The sequence below is a fragment of the Abramis brama genome (assembly GCF_963993115.1).
Source record: "Abramis brama genome assembly, chromosome: 14".
Lineage (NCBI taxonomy): Eukaryota > Metazoa > Chordata > Actinopteri > Cypriniformes > Leuciscidae > Abramis > Abramis brama.
Window position 1 is genome coordinate 5,976,091 of NC_139976.1, and position 21,351 is coordinate 5,997,441.

General features: G+C 36.4%; 1 protein-coding gene and 1 long non-coding RNA gene across 4 annotated transcripts in view; one reads left to right on the forward strand and one right to left on the reverse strand.

Moving 5' to 3' along the window:
* The window catches only part of epc1a (enhancer of polycomb homolog 1 a), a 39,148-nt gene extending 20,561 nt beyond the window's left edge, over window positions 1-18,587 (reverse strand). Inside the window, exons 1-2 of one of the 3 annotated variants that reach the window (XM_084134479.1) lie at window positions 18,195-18,587; window positions 758-917 (exon numbers count right to left, since the gene is read on the reverse strand). In XM_084134479.1, the coding sequence (XP_083990605.1) occupies window positions 758-857 (100 nt within the window). In that variant the 5' untranslated portion in view covers window positions 858-917; window positions 18,195-18,587. Of the gene's footprint in view, window positions 1-757; window positions 918-2,087; window positions 2,201-14,425; window positions 14,813-18,194 lie in introns of those variants that run through there. The other 2 variants (XM_084134478.1, XM_084134480.1) reach the window with 2 other exon arrangements.
* Window positions 12,143-14,776, forward strand: LOC311095749. Its single transcript, XR_014608900.1, has 3 exons — window positions 12,143-12,193; window positions 12,333-12,474; window positions 12,646-14,776. It is a non-coding gene; the product is annotated as an uncharacterized lncRNA (long non-coding RNA).
* Window positions 18,588-21,351: the final 2,764 nt, after the last annotated feature.

Below are 21,351 nucleotides of genomic sequence, written 5' to 3' on the forward strand. Positions count from 1 at the left end.
CATTGCTAATGTTTATTATTGCAAATGTTTTTCATTTGTTTAATAAATCTCATAATGATGGCACATCACTATATCATAGCTTTTATTTCTATCTCAGATGATTGGCGGTCGGTCAGGGGGTACTTGGCAAAGAATCAAATACAGTTGGAAACGACATAGACCATTAATAACACAGACTGTTAACAATTGTTTTTAATTAGTATTTAAACATTCTCTATGATAAAAAATGTTTGTAAAAAATATTTTAATAACACGGTTTTGGCGGTTATAGAGTTCTAATGACGGTGTTCAAATATAACCGTCGGTCTCACGGTTATATACTAACCGTCACACCCCTAGGCACACACACACCACATGCTAAGATACGTGAAAGAGGAACAGCCATCCGCATCCCAAGTTTAATTAAAAATCATCCCAATCCCCTCTTCTGCTGTCTACCACTTCTTTCGCCACGTATTTGTTCGTTTCTTTTAATATTTTATGCAATCCAAAACACTCTAACCTGCCGCGCTTTGTATCTCTCAGTTCAAATCCTTCCTTCCGCCTCGCTGTTATTTGCTGACGGAAAGCATGAAATTACCGTAATAAGCGCATGTTGTCTACTGTCAGGGGCAATTTGAATGGTTTTGATAGTGCAAACGGTTGAAGAGTTACGGTAAAATGAATACAGCTTGCTGGTATGTGTCGGCGACGACACAGCCGGTTTAAAAGGGTTAAAGAAATACTTTCATTTGCTCATTTACATTTGTGTACTCACGCTGTAAGTGAATGAGCTGCTTTGGCATCTTGAAGTCTCCGGGGTAAAGCGAGTCATAGTAGGCGATGTTGCTCTCGGCCTCTGGGACAGGAATCACCATGTTATCCCTCTTTTCTCCGTACACCTGCTGGGCGGAAATCGCCCTCTGGAGATGGTGTTCCTATGGCAACCATAAACAGAGACATATGCTTCAGTGAACATTCCCATTCACAAAGTAGAGGATCATATTGAACCAAAAAAAGGGTCTTAAAATAATGTACAAAAGACTATTTTGTCACATTGTTTATTAGCATTGTAAAGTCTGATTCATTTTAGCGAATCCATTCGAAAGTTATAATAGAAAAACGAACCACAATATTCAGATTCTAAATGGTAGTTTATAAACACTTTTCAAATTGTACCGAATTAATCATTAAAGACTCAAATCAAACAAATCGTTTCGAACAGAACATCATTAGCGGTTACGCATTGCAGAACAACATTGCCATTTGCCAAAGATATTTACAAAACAGTTGACAATATGCAGAAGCAGCATGGGATAGTGTTCAAAATATAAATATTTTGATCGTCATCATGACCAGCTTGATTCCAAACAATTCACAACATCATTTTTTCCACAAAGATGATACAAGTGTGTGTGTGTGTGTGTGTGTGTATCAAAGATGATACATTTATACAAAAACCTGTGCTGACTCAGAAGAGGCAATGCAAGAATCCTTCAAAAACAAAGCCAGTTTGGTCTTTGAGCATCTAACCTGATCATTACAACAAAACTACACACCATTTGTGCTTTTCTTTACCTCCCCTATGAATTTGTAACATAGATCAGACCACAAAAGAGATGAGCTGTGGTTTCAGAGAAAACGGCAAAATCATTTTAAAGCAATAACCTCAACCGGTTTTCAGAAACCTCCCTAAAATAAGTAGGCCATAAACAGGCTTCATAAAACATAAAATAAACCTACTCTAAAAAACACAAAAGAGCACAGTCTCCAAAAATACTCCAAATCATTTGGCTAGCTCGCCTGACGTCATGTACCCCAGGAGCTCATCTGAAATGATTACACTTGGCACAAGGAAATAAAATAATAATAAAAAAAACATTACGCATGATAGCCTAGAAGCATTTCACCAGAGGTGCTCAAACAAACTTGGTGACGCAATAGCAGTAAGAAAGCAAACAAAATGTCCATTTACTTAAGTTAACATTGTGTTCCTGCCAGCCATAGTTTAAAAACTAACTTTCAATAGTTTATTAGTCACAACTCTTTCTCTCGCTCTCTCTCTCTCTCTCTCTCTCACACACACACACACACACACACACACACACCTCGTCTTAAATGACTCAGCTGCGAGCCCTCATTGAAAGGTCTCTCGAAAGGAGGCAATTATCACCAGACAAAAGCCAGACTTCCTTTGGCACAGTCCTCTGAATAACCTTCGGATTGCAAATGCTCCCCCCGCCGAGGGTGACCCCGTCACTGACCTTAGAGGATCATAATTACAAACAGATGAGGGGAGAGAGAACAAAATGGTCATATAAAACAAACAAAAAAAAAGCTCTGAAAGAGACCAAAACACGATCTCCAAGTGTTTCTTAACTAGGATCTCTTGTGAGCAAATCCTGATTATGAATTCAGACAGCCATATTTTGTAGTTCTTTTCAGGGGGTATTTCAATTAAATATTTTAGATCAAAGGGGTTCAGCTGATAAAAAAAAAAATTAATGATTTTTTTTTAATGACTGAAGCTTGACATTCACATTATGTAACAAAATACTTTTTCTAAACAAAAAACAATGCATTATAAATGACATGTCTGAAGCCATACATGTCTGATTTTTTTTTTAACCGCACAGTGGATTTTTTGTGGTATAAACTAGGGGTGCAACGGTTCAAATTACTCACAGTTCGGTTTAAGGGTCATGGTTTCGGTTTGGTGCTATGTTCAGGAAAAAAAGGACTACTGTTAAATAAAAATAAAGAAAATAAGAACAAATAGGCTAATCTATCTACAAGCAACAGCACAAATAAATACAATAGAGCAAAGATACAAATAAAATAAACAGTGCTTTTCAGTATCTAAAGCAGGTTTCAGGTACAGAAATTGAATAAAGTAATCACATGTAAAATAACACTGCATGTTTCACGGTAAAGATTAATCCTTATTAAAGTTAGAAAAGCTATTCAGTCAAGAGCAGTGAGTGATTTCTTTGGTGGATTAACATTAAAAGCACAGACAGCAGGAATATTAGGCTGCTGTCATTTTAAGACATAACGCACTGATCCAATATGCTGACATGAGTAGGGCTAGGTATCGTAAAATAAAATAAAAATTCAATATCGATACCGGTTCCTGAACGATACTTTTTCCGATACCAATTTTATGAAATCCATTTTAGCCTACATTATATATAACCTTAAAAAAAACTTTGGTTTTATTTTTTCCGTTTGTTTACTTTTTTTTACAGACTCAAAGACTCATATTGTTGCAAATATTGTATCGCACACTGTTGGAATCGAGCGTGGTGAAATGTAGCCACATCTTTTATCTTTTCCACATCTTTTCCATCTATGGGGAATGGGACACTTACACACTACAGCCTCATGTGTGGTATGAGCCACGTCTCTGGGTGTAACCGGCGAAAACTAGTGTTTTTCCTTGATATCTCGCCACAGCCAATCATGCTGCATGCTTACTGGCTCACTGATGTTCAAGCACAAGACTGGAAAGAGAACTCAATATAATTGCGCAAGTTCTCATTCACGTCTTCTTGGGCTTGAATGTTTAAAATGGCAAGGCTTAAAAACAAGCGCAAATGAGTTTGTTTAAACACAGATTGCAATGTGTGCTGTTGCAGCACTATCAACACCCAGGAGATGACGGTGTAAATGACTGGTCATGTTTGAGCATATGGCACTTAGGGGTGTGCCGGTTTCAGAATTGGTGATGACGGTTATGACGCGAGTCAAATGTGACGGTTCATAACATAACCGTCGGCCAGGGGGGGGAGCGGGGGGGTTGCGAAGTTCGTCTGTTATAGGACAACTTAGTTTGAATAAATGAGCAGACACTGATTAGCTACTTGATCGCCTATTAAACAAATAAAATTAATATCTCATCATCCGCACCAACGTTTTTTTTTTTCAAAGCGGCACCCGCCGGCCATCCGCTGATTGTTTTGCGGTCTATGGACGATGCAATGCTCTGCTGATGCGAGCCGCAAGAAAGCCCTTGTCTGTTCTAGTAGAAAGGATGCAGCAGCAAAGATATTTAATGCTAATGTATGAGGCATAGGCCTACGCTGAGTTTCATTCATTTACGATGAGATGCGCTCTAGTTCACAATGCAATGCAAGTGCATACTGACTGACACATTGCTACCTTTGCATGGTATAGCCTATAACATCATATTGCCCTGCCTTAACACCATTACTTCAATCTAAAGACAATGGAGCGTAAAGCATCACTGTAAACACATTTAAATACGCCACGTTATTAGAATGCCGTGTCATGCACGAGATACTGCAAAAGATGCGTCACGAGCGCAACGGTTAAAGACGTCTGTCTAGGGCGTGCTTGCATTGATAAACAAATGAAAAGCAATGGAATGGAAAAACGGTATATTGAATTAATCATGCATTAACATGTGACAGCAACCTAATATTCCTGCTCTCTGTTTTTAATGTTAATGAGTCTGAGGAGAGGCAGAAGAAACAACTCTCTCCAATATTATGAATTTGGACTGCAGTACACATTTCAACCGCTAGCTGTCAATATTACATACGGCACCTTTAACAATATTTGAAATATATAGGAGTAAGGCTAGTAGTTTTTGCTGTCACTTTATTTAAGGTAATGGGTCAAAAACACCAAAAACTATAACTGGCCCTATTTTATTTTTATGTATTTATTACTTTCTTTGTGAGGGCGCCAAACATGTTCAAATTGAACCACTGGCCTGACCGGACAGTAGGAAAAAATCCTTAGTGTTGAGCCCACAATGCTAATCTAGGGCCCTATGAAATCCGTTTTATTTTTTCTCAAATTCCGTTTTTTTTTTTCCAATTTCCATTTTTTTGGATTATTTTTTAGCCCTTTCGGATTTTTTGGATTTTTCTTGTTTTCTTTTCACTTCTAAGCAGTATTGACCTTTAAAAATTTACTTACACAAACTCACAATTCAGCTTTTTTATTTAAACTGTTAATATATTCAGCAAAGCACATTCAAAACTCTTCAAAATTCAGCCAAACCTTCAACAAATCTCTGGCCAAAAATAACAGTTACAAGGTAGGATTGATGAGTATTAAATTAAAGAGTCAAAAAAGATAAACATTTACAATGATACTTACATTTACAAATACAATGCATATTAGCTTATCTTTTATTATTAATAGTAAAATTCGGTCCGAATTTTGTGCGCGGAGAGTTTGTGTGTGTGTGCTCGCGTCTCATTGAGTATGTGCGCGAGTTTTGTGTGTGTGCTCGCGTCTCGTATGCGCGTGGAGAGTTTGTGCGTGCGCGCGTCTCATGAGTATGGTTGGATTAGGGTTGGAGATGAACTGCAGGTAGGGCTGGGTACCGAGTTTCGATACTTTTTAGGTACCGATCGAATTGCCTCGATACTATCGAGTATCGAAAAATGACATGTTGTTCGGTACCAGATTTCGATACCTAAGGGGTTAACGCGTCAACGTCAGTGCTCAAACAAATACATATGAAATGCACAACGACACACATAAAGTCGCTCACGCACATACATGTGTAGAGTTTGCGTAACTCTACACACACGAGAAGCGCGGAACTGTCCACGCACATACTCATATGAGACGCGCGCACGCACAAACTCTCCACGCGCATACGAGACGCGAGCACTCACACAAAACTCGCGCACATACTCAATGAGACGCGAGCACACACACACAAACTCTCCGCGCACATATTCATGAGACGCGAGCACACACACATAATACCTTAAAGATGTGGAAAAGTCGATCAAAAGTGTGGGTACATTTCTCCAGGCTCGATGCCAACAGCGCGCGATGCAGTATTTGCGGTAAAATAATTGCTGCAAAGACCGGTACCACGACAAATATGATGAAGACCTTGACAGTGCACGGCCACGGAGTAAACATAATAGCAGAAAGTTGCTTCGCCTTCTACTGGTAAATGAAGAGGTACCTTGTTGATCACTCTGACAGTGTTTATATTGCAATAATAACCTACTGAGTGTACACAGCCATTCAAAAATGTGTTGGTCAGTCAGAATTTTTTTTTTTCAGTAAGGATGCATTAAAGTTATCAAAAGTGACATTAAAACGTGTAATGTTACAAAATATTTAGTTTTTAAATAAATGCTGTTCTTTTGACATTTTTATTCATCAAAGAATCATGAAAAAAAATGTGACACTGAAGTAATGATTTTGTTCAGCTTTGACATCACAGGAATAAATTACATTTTGAAATATATTCAAATAAGATTTTAAATTGTAATACTATTTCACAATATTACAAGTTTTACTGTATTTTTTATATTAAAGAAAAAATTCAGCTTTGGTGAGCATGAGCTCTTTATAAAACATTTTTTGTTCCTTTGTGCACTGGCTAAGGAGCATGAGTCAAACTGAAAAAATAAAACCAACATTTTCTGAGGTAATGTGTTATGTAATCTTGTTAAAATGGATTTCATAAAATTGGTATCGAAAAAAGTATCGTTAGGAACCGGTATCGAAACTGAGGTATCGAAAATGGCACCGGATCGAAAGATTTTGAACGATACCCAGCCCTAACTGCAGGACAGGGCACCCCTGGTCTAAACAATAACCACAAATCACATTACTGAAAATGAAGCATCATGCTTGTGATGAAGACAAATAAATGTGAATAAAAAGAAATTCATTACATGATTATCCAACTGAGCTCAAAATCGCAGACAATCGCAGTTTTGCAATTCCACTTGTTGCCACTAGAGACACTAAAAATACCTCACCACAAGCTACAAACACTGCTACGTAAAATAAACGTGTAACCTGAATCTTGGAAAAATAAAGAGGACTGCACACAACTGAACACATATCTGCACCAAACAACTGCTAAAATATTGACAATTTCATAATAGTTCGTTCAAGCAGGTAGACCCATTGCTAACTCTATTGCAATTCTGTTTAGTGCTGATAGCACAGAGAAATTACATTTAATATAACAATAATTGTCATTGTACCATCATAGTTATTCATGACGGATTGTTGATCAAAATCCAAAATGATTTACAAACACGGTCAATGTGCAGGTGAGACATTTGCAATATCTACAGAAAAACTAGGCTAGCTGTGTTCAAGGGTTAGCCTACATGAGTTGAGATTTAGAAGAAAACCAGCTACACCAGATGAATATCCAGCATCAGCACGCGGAAAACATTTATTTAACGAATGTTTGTTGACAAAGCAGGAGGAATTTGCGGCTTTCAGAGGTTTCAGGTGACAAAATAGAGCCTTCTCTTCTCTCCTATAACTCAGAAGACAAAATGACAGCTACCTGCAAAGAAACCGTCTAAAAATAACTTCTTTCTTTAAGAAAATTAGAGACAAACTCAAAATGACATTGTAAAAGGAAATTCAGAGAGATTTGTGATGTCTTATGCATGTCACACAAGGTTTATTTGGGGTGCGGCAACAAACATTTCAGGTGCATTAGGGGAATGCAATATAAAGATTTTAGACTGTGAATGATAAAAATGATAAAATTTAAGAGAGATCGTAGTATCGTGCTACATAATTCAGTTCTGGCGCCCACGTTCCAACTTACTGTAAAGCGCAATGTACATTCACATCCCATTTAACAACACAGCGGCAGGTTTCAGTTTTTCACCATCACAAAAGTTTAGTATTATTTGCTTGTTTTTTAAAGCCTTGCCAGTTAAACATTTTTTCGCATGCCATTCTGACATAAGATTTTCTGAGTGTGTACACGAAGCGCACACACACTAAAAACCTGTCAGAGTAATAACATAAGTTCTCTTTTGCATCTTATTGCGCTTAAACTGTCAAACACACACAAGGTTTACATAAACAGTCGTTTGTATCTTAAGTGAATGTAAACAGTTCGGATGTGTATCAGTTTATTAGATCCGTGCATTAAGTATTAAACTGACAGCCGCCTAATAAACCTGCTGTCTGTGACACTAATGTTAATCAAACACCACTCACTGCACTTGACTGAATAACTTCAGTAGCTTTAATATCAGCTAGGCCTATACATTTAATTAAGGTGAAAGTGCTAAATGCTACTGTTACAGTACATTTCTGTATCTGAAAATATTAATGCACCATTTAATTTCTTATATTGTATTTTTTCCTATTATTTTAGGGTTGTCACAGTACCATAAAAATGTCTTACAATACTTAACCAGCTGAAGTTGTATCGTGATACCATGCAGTATTGTGTTAATTTATAATTCAAATCTACCAAACTGTAGGCTAAATGAAAACAGACCAGATTTTCCTCTGAATACTTCATTAATGAGAATGAGTAACTGGCTATTGTTACCAATCAAGTGAAATCAGTGTAAACTAAATTATTTTAAAAAATCTGACAAAAAGTGACATTTAGATGTGGTATTAATGCATTTGCACTGCTATCTTATGAGAATAATTTTTAAGTATAAAATAAGAAATAAATAATGAAATAGGCCTACTTTTAGATGGTAAACTAAAGCCGCCAGTGTTAATGATTGAGTCACTGAATCCTTTAATTCGTTAAAAACGACTGCTTCATTCAGGAACAAAGCAAATTACTTTTATGAATGGCTCAGTAAATCAGTGATTCGCCCGATTCATTCAGAAACAAAACAAAAACAGCACTGTCGAAACATCAGACCGCATATCATTACATTTCCAACCCTGACTGGAGAGCATTATTTATAAATAATTAATTTATAATGTTAAAATCACATAATGATGGATGTGATTGAACAGAGTGCAAAGCCGCTATGTTGATGAATGAAATTGCATTCATCTGAATAGTCTACGCAAAGATGTTTCTAGAAACAAACTACACCTTTGTAGGTGGCTACACCTGTTCCAGAAGTGGTCAATTGAGCAACGGATAACTGTGAGGATACATTCTTATATAAAGATATTATGGTATTGATAAAGTGATGCATGAGCTGCTATTTTTTCTAATCATTTCAGACCCTTTTCTCTTGATAAGGAGCCTGAACAACAATAATTATATGTCATTTAAAATATATTTTTATACAGAATGCTTATAGAGGTTTAAAGGGAACTCAACTATTGCAAACTAGCTACTTGGTAACCTTTGAAAAAGCAGCCTATCAGAGCACAGTCAGCACACGCTAATGAAAGCACAATTATAGAGTTATTTATGGTCTCAGAGAGTTCCCACGCTGTTCAGAAAGGAAGTTCTTGCACTTAATATCACCCAGTATTCACAGTAAATCCTCTAAAATGGTGGTTTGGGCATTAAAATGACAAACAAAATGTGTCCGATACAAAAATAAAAGCCACAAAACATACGGCTATAGTCTGACAAAGTTTGTGTCAGTGCTTGAAAAACATCTTCGGGGAGTTGTAAAGACTTGTGACCCCCTGACATAACAGCTAGAGAACTAAACAAGACAGTAAATTAGATTAATCCAGCCTTTATGGATAACAAAACATTTCCTAACCGCTGGGAGAAACCCACTCACATTCCAAACAATCCGCATGTCAGAGCTTTAACCAGTTAGACGCGTCCTACAGTCAATTGCTGTCAGAGAAATTGTCGTCACAAGATTTGAAACGGCTTAAAACTGACATAAAATATCCCCCGTAGTAATAAGAGAGCCTGCACGCATCCACCAGAATACAACAAATGGTACAACGAAACAAAACAATTGAAAACCAGTTTAGTTATTCCAAGAATCACCAGGGCTTGTTGAAAATCAGAGCCAGAGGTCACCCAGAACACCAGTATTAAGGCTAGGCTATAAGTGGACTCATATGGCGCTTTTCCACTACACAGTACCACAGCTCGCCTCGGCTCTGTTTGGTTTTCCACTGTGTAAAAGTTGTACCTGTACCTGCTTCCAGGTACTTTTTTTCGTACCACCTCCGGCGAGGTTCTAAGCGGGCTGAGGCGATACTAAAATGTAGGGCTGGGTATTGACACAAATTTCACAATTCGATTTCGATTCACAAGCTTGCAATTCGATTCGATTTCGATTACGATTCGATTCGATTCAATATCGATTATTTTGGATATCAGGTACAATACATGGCAAATTTTCTCAAGGAAAACAAATCTCTTAACTATTATTGTAAACTATGGGAGTCAGTTGTAGCCTATTGGCTTCATTAGCCTACTATAATATTGAAGGTAAAAATGAACTGATTTGTATACAAACTCTTAAAATACACTTTTATTTATTTTTATAATAATAAAGTTATATGAAATTATATACAAATTTAAATGTTGGCTGTCATAAAAAACTTTCCAGATTTATTCAAACATGCATTAAATATTGACGAACATTAAAAATTATAATGAATAATAGTAATATGGTGCATATATTTAACAAAATGCTCCTCTCTAGAGTTAATTTTTCTAGCTGACTAACGAGTTTATGGTCACTGGATATGTTTTTTTTGAGGTAAATGTGACGTTACGTGAAATTGTTTACTAACGTCTTTCCACGGTTGAAACACTGACTGAGCGATTCCATGTGACATGATACGGACTTCGATAAGTTGTACTCTATCTTTTAACACACTTTCAGATGCTCATTCATGTTTATTTCGCGCTGTAACTGGTATTAAGGCGGACGAGAAGATCACGTGCTTCTCTTAAGCTGCGCCAGAGCGATCTCACGCCACAGCGCCAAAACGGTAATTATGTTTTTGAATTTCGTAAGAAAATGGACGTAATTTGAAATCTGATACTTTGTTTCATATCAATAATAACAAAGCACAAAGATTATTGCGATTTATTGGATGGTATGCGCGCAACAATGTTCCATTCATTCATCAACTGAAAACAGGATGACTAATCGATTCTTGGGATTTAAGTATCGATATCGTTTCGTAAAAATGAGAATCGATTAAAATCGAGAAATCGGTATTTTTTACCCAGCCCTACTAAAATGTGACGTGAAAACACGACAGATTGCTGATTGGTCAGAGAGAATCGTCACTATTCACTGCGTCATCATTGCACGCGTCAGACGGAGTATCCTGAATAAAAAAAACAGCAAAAACATCCAAAAACAGCATACACTCGATTTCCTCCATTGTCCTGTGTGTGTGGGTAGCGGGTGTGTCTCGCGCGTCTCGCGTAGAAGATTAAAGGACAATTCCGGTATTTAACACTTGGTCTATTTTGTAGTTTGTTTTGGATGAACAAGAGTGGTGGACAAATACATTTTGACAATGGTTCCTGTCGCGAATTTTTGACTATTTTAGAATTGCCCATGACCGCTTTAGAATGGGAGTCTATGGCCATGCACAAACATGTCCTTAAAACAACCCTTAACGTTCGTTTTCAAAACTGTGCAACTCACCGAGTGGTTAGTGGTGTTCGTTGATGATTAAAAAGAAATATATCGGCGCAATGTATGATTTCAATCCGTTTATTTTTCTATAGTGGAACTATTTTTTCAGATACCTCACAACCGCGTATAAACTTCCGCTCTTCCACAACTTCCGTTGCTCTGCTCACGCTAGCCTTCTGAGAGACAGAGAACCGAGCGAAAAGACCATAAAAGACTACAACCAAATGTAAACAGCCCCCTTTCCGTTTCCGGTAGCGCAGTAATATCAACGAGCAATGAGTCCTCCAACGGAAATCAATGGATTTTACAAAATGCCAAATAAAACACGACAGAAACTGTGTTTCGCTACGCTACTTGTTTTGGAACATCAACGAACACCACTAACCACTCGGTGAGTTGCACAGTTTTGAAAACGAACGTTAAGGGTTGTTTTAAGGACATGTTTGTGCATGGCCATTGACTCCCATTCTAAAGCGGTCATGGGCAATTCTAAAATAGTCAAAAAGTCACGACAGGAACCATTGTCAAAATTTATTTGTCCACCACTCTTGTTCATCCAAAATAAACTACAAAATAGACTCAAAGTGTTAAATACCGGAATTGTCCTTTAAGTCACGGCAGTTTCCTGCGGCGTCGCTATGACGACCAGGTACTATTGTGGAGGTACTATTGTGGAGGTACTATCTGCAATGGAAAACGGAGCGAAAAGCGAGCCGAGCCGAGCTGGTGCTGGTAATGGAAAAGCGCCAATAGAGAAAATGCACACTTCAAACTAGGGCTGTCACTCATTAACGATTATTTTGGTGATTAAACAAAAGTAATTTTTTTTTTTTTTTTGTGTGGTAGTAAAAATAGACCCAAGCAAACAATAGCCTTTAAAATGGCTTAAAGTACATTTATAATAACAAGGAGGCAATAATAATTGGTTCAAATGAAGCATCAAAAGCGAGCAATCATATGGTTTTATTGAACAACATTTAATCAAGTATCGTGACAGCCCTAACTAAAAGTGTCAACCAATGTTTACAGTACAGTACACAATTTTCAGCTAAAAAACATATGCGTTTCGGCTGTTTATTTACACAACAACGCTGTCTGTCCTTCTATTGACAACTCCGCAACTTTGACACTTCAAAAGGTTCATAAAGAGTTAAATATATTGAGCGGTTTAGTCCAAATTTTCTGAAGAGACTCAATCACTTTATATGATGAACAGATTTCTGTTTATGTTCGCTGATCACAACTTATGTTAATAAAAGCCTAATTTCAGTCTGTTTATCATATAAAGCGATCCGGTCTCTTCTGAAAATTTGGACTAAACTGCTCAATTCAAGTGGATTAGTTTCATGATCTCATGAACTTTTTTGAAGTGACAAAGCGGTAGTTGTGTGGCTGTCAATAGAGAGACAGAAATCTCTCAGATTTCCTTAAAAATATCTTAATTTGTGTTTCAAAGATGAACGAAAGTCTTATGGGTTTGAAACGACATTTTAAAAAACAAGCACACTTAAAAACCAGGCCTCTCTATTCCAATGAAAGAGCACAAGTGTGAAAAGGCTCTTGACACCCAACTGCATGCTTCACATTTCACAAGGGCCTCAGGCTTATTTTGTATTTCTATTAAAAAAAAATCTTGCATTAATTGAATTCTTCAAACAGTGCAAACCAATTTAAAAAGAAAAGCTTCTACCAAACAACCTCAAACATTAAACAGCCACTCTTTATGAACCTCCACATCAAGCAAGCACAAGAGACACTTGACATGCTGCTGTCATAGACCACGTTTACATGCAAATCATTTTCTGATGTTTATTCTAATAAAATATGCACAGATCCAACCAGTGCAAATCAGAAAAAAACAAGAATATTCTCTTCTGGAAATACTAAAGCAGCTAAATCTCACTAATTTTCATTAACATCCTTTACAATACACAAAATAATGCAATAAATTGAAAATGTAGGCCTAGGCCATGGTGTTTCTTTTTTTAATGTTTGTAAAATGCAAGGTGTTCCACATGACCTCATATTCAGATCAATATTTGCATGTGCCAGGGGTCTTTTTTTTTAAATAAAGTAACAATAATTTTCTGGTTAGGCACTGACATTATGTGTGTGTGAACAAAATTCTGATCAAGATGCATGTAAATCCAGTCAGTGACGCTAGCGGCCCCGGGGCCTAATAAGAATGCAAAGAATCTCATTCAGGGGCCTTCGGCTCAGCCTCACTCTCCAAGGTTCCCACATCTTTAGACGAAATAAATTTTCATTCATTCATGATTATATGCGTTCAAGGATTTTCTGTATAGAAATTGCATTCACAAAGAGCAATTTATAGGCGAAAAATATTTTCACAAGCATCACTAGATAGTTTTCTACATAGAAATACCCATGACTTTTCCAAGTGTGGAAAAAACGAGACAATTATCAAATAGATAGCTAATTCAATCAAAATAAGAAAAAGATAAAGAATTTATTTTATTTACACAGCCTCATGTTGTTCAAACCACATAACTTTTAGAAGAACTCAAGAGGAGACGTTAGGCAACATCACAACCTCAGTCCCCATTCACGTTCACTGTATGGGAAAAAAGCATGGAAGTGAATGGGGACTGAGGCTGTCAAGACCTAATATTCTCCGTCTGGGCTTCCCAAAGAAGCAATTAAGTCACAAAGAATTGGAACAACAACATGAAGGCGAGTAAATTACAGAATTTACATTTTTTTTACCAAATTATCGCTTTCAAATTCGCTGATTTTTCCAGATTTCCCATGACAGCGGGAATGCCCGCCCTCTGGCTGTCGTTTGTCGCCACTACAGGAAAAAAATCCAACAAAATGTCGGTACCTCCACGGTCACATGACTCCTTTTGTGTTTTGCTGCACGATTCGGGTCCGAACGGATTGACACAACCCTACTTTCACACCGCAAATAGCCATCAAATAAATCCAACTGTATATACCACACTTTAAATTCGGTGCAAACTGCAAAACGGGTCCAAAACACCGTGTAAAACGCTTCACAAACAGTCGGCCATTTTGTTGCATCCAAACCTGCGCAGACTGACAGAAAAAAAACAAGTTTGTATCGCAGAAAATCGGAAGTTGCATGGTTAAAATCGTACCGATTCCTCGTCCTTCTCCATGCCTGTGGGCATCTGCGGCACGGCGCGGTTGATGGACGCGTACTCGTGCAGGTCGGGCAGATCCTCGCAGCGGTAGATGGGCAGCGGTTTGAGAGCGTCCAGCGCCCGCGCCCTGAACGACAATTTACTCATTTTACTCTATAAATCTATCCGATCCCCTCACAATCACCCATAAAACCGCCACAGATCTCATGGAGGAGGGTGGATGGAGTTGGAGAATGAGAAAAAATAATGGAATAGAAGAGATCCAGCGAGGAAAAGCAGAGGCGGGTGTGTGTGTTTTCTCTCGCTGCCTCAGTGCGCCATTCACAACATGGCGGACATTAAAAACTCCTCAGCCGATTGCGTTCTTCCCTCCTCCCTCGCAAACTCCCGTGAACGCGCACCTCAGCCATTCCCGCACGGCTCGTGCACGCGAGCGCGGTCACGAAACTTGTGCACGCGCACACATTATACGTATAGGCTAGACCAGTATCAGATATTATTTCATTATTAAGGGACTTTATTAACCATCCAAACAATGGGCTACACAATGTCACATTGTTGTCACATGCTTCAACTGAATTAATTATCATAGCTGTTAAATACAGGCCAATTAAATCGACACAGTAACTCAATTAATGCACAACAAGATATCATAACATATCTTATAATACATATGTGCTGTTTGAACACTGGTATTGGTTACATGTTTAGTTTTAGTGCCAATATGAACACATGCACTCATGAATATGAACTCTGGGGCATAGCCTGAAGGTGATGATACACAGGGCAACTTTTTGAGCAATGTAGCTGGGCAATGTTGCCATCAGCGGGCAACCAGATGAGACACAGGGCCCACGACCCATCTAAATTATCCAGATAGAAATGTATTGCCCATTTTCAATGGGAAAGTGCCCAAGGAACAATCGCTCGGCAAGATTGCCCAGCAACATTGCTCAAAAAGTTGCCCTGTGTAGCCTATCATCACCTTAAGTATAACTTCAACTCTTAATTTGTCTATGTTTAGCTAGCAGTAGGCCTACTGGTAAATAAACTGATAGGCAATAAAATACACCCATCGTTGCATTTATATGCATTGTCACTTTACAATTCAACATAGACTTGTTTTCTTTTAGCTTGAAACTTTACAATAACTGTATGCTTTATGTTCCAAACGTGCATTTTGTCAATTATGTCACAATCAGTTTTATCTTGTGTTAGGAGACGGCGCCCTCTTTTGGTCAAATGAAGTTAAACCAAAGACATTAAGTCGACTTCACTATTTATAAATGCATACTGGAAACTAACAAACCAACAAACACGGTACAAAAAAGGCTTAAAGATAATTCAAAGCCTATTAAGTTGTCACCCCCCCCAAAAAAAACATGCCACGCAGTCACCACATTAAATTACACAAAATATGGAGTCAAGCAAAGGAATTGTACTATACAGGCTGAACAATGGATTACGTTTTACAAGAAAAAAAGTAATTTCCACAAACATAAGAACAAAATGCAGCAATAATGGCTCAAATGGAAACAAACAACACAATTTATAGCTTTTAATGGAGACTAAAGCCACGTCATCTTCAGTGCATAAACTCAAATGGCTTTCAGAAAACTGCCACATGGTGGTGTAATGCCATCAATAACACACTTCACAGAACAACAGTTTCATAAGGCTGCAAACTTACTTAAGAGTACGTGACAACTACAAAAGTTGGTTCCACTTTATTTTAAGGTGACGTAGTTACATTGTACTGAGTAGGCTAATATTAATTAACTACATGTAGGGTTATGGTTAGTTGTAATTACACATAATTTACTGTTATTTTGTACATGTACCATGTAACACCTTAAAATAAAGTGTCACCCAAAAGTCTGAATGAATCTTTATACAATGATGACATTCTGACTATAAATTTCACACTATCGGTTTTTGCGCACTAATTAAATAAGTAATAGCCTAAACAGCAAAACGATCTCATCCTGATGACTAAAGTTTTTAAATCGTGCACATCTTAACAATTTTAATCACTGACCATTATTTTTTATTGAAGAGACCAGAAACTAACAGATGGTAAAGATATCAGAGAGAGAGAAAAAGAGAAGTGAAAATAGGGTGGAAGTGAATATTAAATAATACAATTGCTCATCTGTCAGCAGATTAAAAAACAAACAAACAAAAAAACAGATCAATTGGGGCATTATTGTGCTTAGTAAATAATAATAATAAATGTAACACATAGATCATATTTGCACACTGCACAAAACATTTGCTTGTTGATATGGCATTATAAACTGCTTCTGAGCAGTAAGAGGACATGAAACTGAGACGCAGTTTAAAAAGCAGGTCGCCTGAAAGGCCAAACTGTCCTTTTCACTGGGTTTGAGAAAGATAACAAGCAAAGAAACCAAAAACAATATGCGTATGCCGCTTCAAGCAATCCCACCCTGTCATTTAAACTATAATAAGACCATAAAACCTACCATAAAAATCACCCTCAAAGGCCAACCAAGTTTAAGAGTCTGGGTTGTAAAACTTCGGAGTTTTTAAATCACAATGAGAGACTCATGAAATAGACAGATTTAGAGATCATTTAGGGTACAACCAGAATCTCAGGTCACATTGTAACATACATTTTTAAAACATATGGCCCTTTTAGTGGGGCATGTTGTCACATTAATGAATAAGATGCCATAATAGCAATCTGCTGTTTATTGATACTGCTTTGAGATGGATTTAAATAAATGATGCATTTGTATGCTTCAAATATCACTTCCTCTACATTTCTAGTTAAAATGCATTCTAAGGTCATTTAAATAGCTTTGCATGTCTATTTTTTATTTATTTATATATATAAAAAAGCAAAAATGCAATTAACAGCACACTGAGCAATAAAGAAGCTCTGCCTTATATAAATATAGTATATTATTTATAATGAAGTTTCTAACTATAGATACAGGATGCTTCGTCAGTTTGGTAGTCGAGGCCTAAACTACAATCCAGACAATATATTTCAGCGTAGTCTAATAAACAGTGATATATTGTGAATAATCATACAAATATCTTCAAACAATGCCAAACTAAAGAGTGCAACTCTACAACACTTTTTGTGCAAATCTTCGGAAGAATTTAATTCAAACAAATCATCAATGAACGCTGAAAAAACACACATAAGCACATATATTCCAGCTGAAAATGAAAACATCTTAAAATGGTTTACTAATTTCAACTGGTCTCTCAGCCTGGCCAAACTGGTTCTCAGCTGGTTTAGCCCTTTAAAACACATCAGGCAGGGAGACCAACAGTTTTAGGCTGTTTTAAGCTGTTTTTAGTGGAAATATATATGTATAAAACACATTGTGACTTTAGATTTTACACATATGAACAATGAAAAAAGTATAATTTCCATTTGTGTTCAACTCCAGAGCTCCCAACAGGGAAAAAAAAGAAAGAAAGAAAAAAAAATCTGGCACCAACACAAGAACAACCCTTATTTAAAGAGGTCCATCTTTAACAGCAATGCAATCATTGTAATGAGGTCAAACAGAAGGTGGTGCGTTTGGTTTATTATACTGATTGAATATTTTATCGGGCAGAAAATACACAATAACAGGCCACTATAGATGCCAGTTTATTAACATCTAAAGAGCTCTTGACCAAACCAGGAACAACATAATCTGACGAGAAGCTAAAATCTCCTAATCCTTCAATCTATTCATAAAAAAAGTTGTCTATAATAACACTGAAAAGAGTCACTCACCAGTTTTTCCACTAGGGTGGATAGTGATAATTCATCTTAAACATGTCAAGACCAGATTTCCAAAGCCATACGAGGGGGATTGGGGAGTTGTGGGGAGAAAAGAGGACATACAGCAAACGCATGTCTAACTCTACAATCATCTTTTTTGGAATGAGATCTGGATCATTGTTGCGGCAGAAAATCCGTCTTCATAAACCAAATGATGATATAATAATCCGCGCGCTGAGATCACCGACGGCCGCAGCGCGCACAGATCCACTGCGCTTTCACTTTAAATTAAACTCAACACGAGACTGCTGGCAAAAGTACCGACCAAACGTTTGTTTTACGATGAAGTCCAGCTCAGTCCTGAGTCCACAGTCCTGGAAAGATCTGGTTGTTCCACTAAAGGGTTAAGAAGTTTCGCGTCTTCATTGGTTGGAGAGAGACAGCGATCACCTGTGGAGAGCAGCGGGGTTGGTCGAGCTCCGAGAGAGGCAGGAAGAGTGCTCGCTTCGTACAGGGAAACTTAAAACACACACAGGCATTTAGGTGGACGTTTGATAAGTATTTATCACTTCTATTAAGTGTTTTTTTTTTGGATTGTTTTTGTATTAACAATTTATTCTTATTCTAATTTTATATTTTATTTAATTAGTGAATAATCATTTTTGCATCTTCATTGGTTGGAAAGAGACACACTTATCAGATAGATTATACTGTATTATATATTATAATATATAATATGTATAAAAAAAATAATAATAAAAAATAGGCTATATAGCTGTGCTATCAAATCGTAATTAATCGCATCTAAAATAAAAGTGTGTGAATATGTGTATATATATACAGTACATACATTCACACACACACATATATATATATATATACACAGCACACACATATATTTACAAATTATGTTAGATGCGATTAATCGCATCTAACAAAAATGTGTAAATATATATAATTATATATAGGCCTATATATACATATATATATATATATATATATATATATATATATATATATATATATATATATATGTATACATATGTATATGTATATATATATATGTATATATGTATATATATATATATATATATATATATACATATAAATACATACACACACAAACTTCTATGTTAGATGTGATTAATGACCTATGTCCTATGTCAAATTGATTAATCGCATCTACCAAAAATGTGTGTATATATATATATATATATATATATATATATATATATACACACACACATACATAGATAGCCTAAAATGGTGAAAAATACTCAAATGAGATACTCAAAATTCTATCCCATAAGGTCTTAGGAGCCAGTGTTGTTTTAGTGTCATTGAGATACTATTATAGTTTTAATTGATATTTTCAATGTTTTTATATTATATTGTAGTTACATTTTTATTAATTCTGATGTGTATTTCTTACATTTTTGTTATTATCATTATTGATATTTAAAAAAAAATATGTCTATATAGTTTTTAATTAATTTTGATTTCAGATTTAGTTGTATGTTATTACATCAAGTTAAACTAAATGAAAATAAGAAATATTGCCTTGGAAACTAGCTAAAGTGAAATAAGTTTTTTTTCAAATAATGAAAATGCTTTCTTTAGCTTTAGTTGTACTTCTTAAAAAGTAATTCATTACTACTAATTACATCTTCAACAGTGTAATTAGATAACTGTACTAATTAAAAAATCCCATCAACCTCGAGCGGTTGAACAATACAAAAAAAAGTGATCATATAAAAAGGTAATCATATATATATATAATGATTTATATATAAATACACAATAGATTCTCATAATATTTTCTGGGAAGGAAAACTCTTGCTGGGTTGATACAGTGTGACTCAGAGTTTAATAATACCAGCCCTTCACATACTTGTCTCAACATGTAGTGAAGGCCTTTTATGACTTTTTACATCCACAAAGCACCTCTGACAGGAAATGATCTGTGATTTACCACTCTTCACTTCAATTCCACACATTTGTAATTGTCTGACACTAGAGTTAAATGTGAGTAATATTGACATGGGTTCCAAAACTCACAGTAAAAATCTTTTATTTTTTATTTTTATGAATGGTTGGGTCAGTGTTGATTTAAAGGGTTTCCTGTAAGCTAAGACTGCCTTCCCTTTTGTATTAAAAATAGTGAAGAATCATAAATACTTATTTTCTTTGTTTAAATTAATTCAAAATCATACTTTTTTTCTTTTCTTTTTTTGACATTTTCTGTCCCTGATCTTATTGGGGAACGATTCATTGTGCATGTTATTCCACACAAAAAGTTTTTCTTTGTAATCTTTAATAATAATAACCTGCTCTTCCTCTGAAACAACTTTTCTGCTGACATCATTTTGAAGAATGTGGCATTAGTCAAGTCATCCTCATTTATATAGCGCTTTTAACAATGTAGATTGTTTCAAAGCAGCTTTACAGAGACAAACGTATAATTTAGGGTAACAGAGATTGTAACAGAGGAAACAGAGCATTACAGATGTGATGGGTGTGAAACGCTGATTCATGTGCTTTGAATATTTAATTTTAAGTGATTTACATAAAAACATGTAACTGCAACTGCTTTTACCAACCAACATTATATGTGAAGTTGACAGTACAGCAGTGTTGCTCCAGAGCCCATGTTTGTCTGACTCTCATTTATACAGAGGTTGTTCCTGTGTTATATAACACATTCGCTGGGGGAAAAGGCTTTTTCTCCCTCCCAAACAAGCCGTCTTCTCTGAGTCCATCTTTGTCCAACAGTCTCTCTTCCTTGTTTTTCTTCTTCTTTTTTAAATTCTCTTCTTCTTTCCTGTAGCCTACTCATAGCCTACTGAAATCCACAATAGGCTACAGGTTCATATGCAAAGTATACTTACCAAGATTCTTTGACTGAATCCATGTGCTATCAAAAGCTTGTATGCATAAATAACCTAATAACCCTTAGTTTAGCATTAATTTTCACTGAATCTGTTCTGGCTTGCCTTATTTAAACATGAACCCCAGTAGGTCACTCTCCTTCTTGTGATGCAGAATAACAGCGGTCAGTCACGTGATTGTAAGACCTTGATCTCCTCACGCCCTCTAGTGGTCAATAATAGACATGCGCATTGTCTCCACTTCCTCATGAGATTCATCCTGCAGACGTCCACACATTACA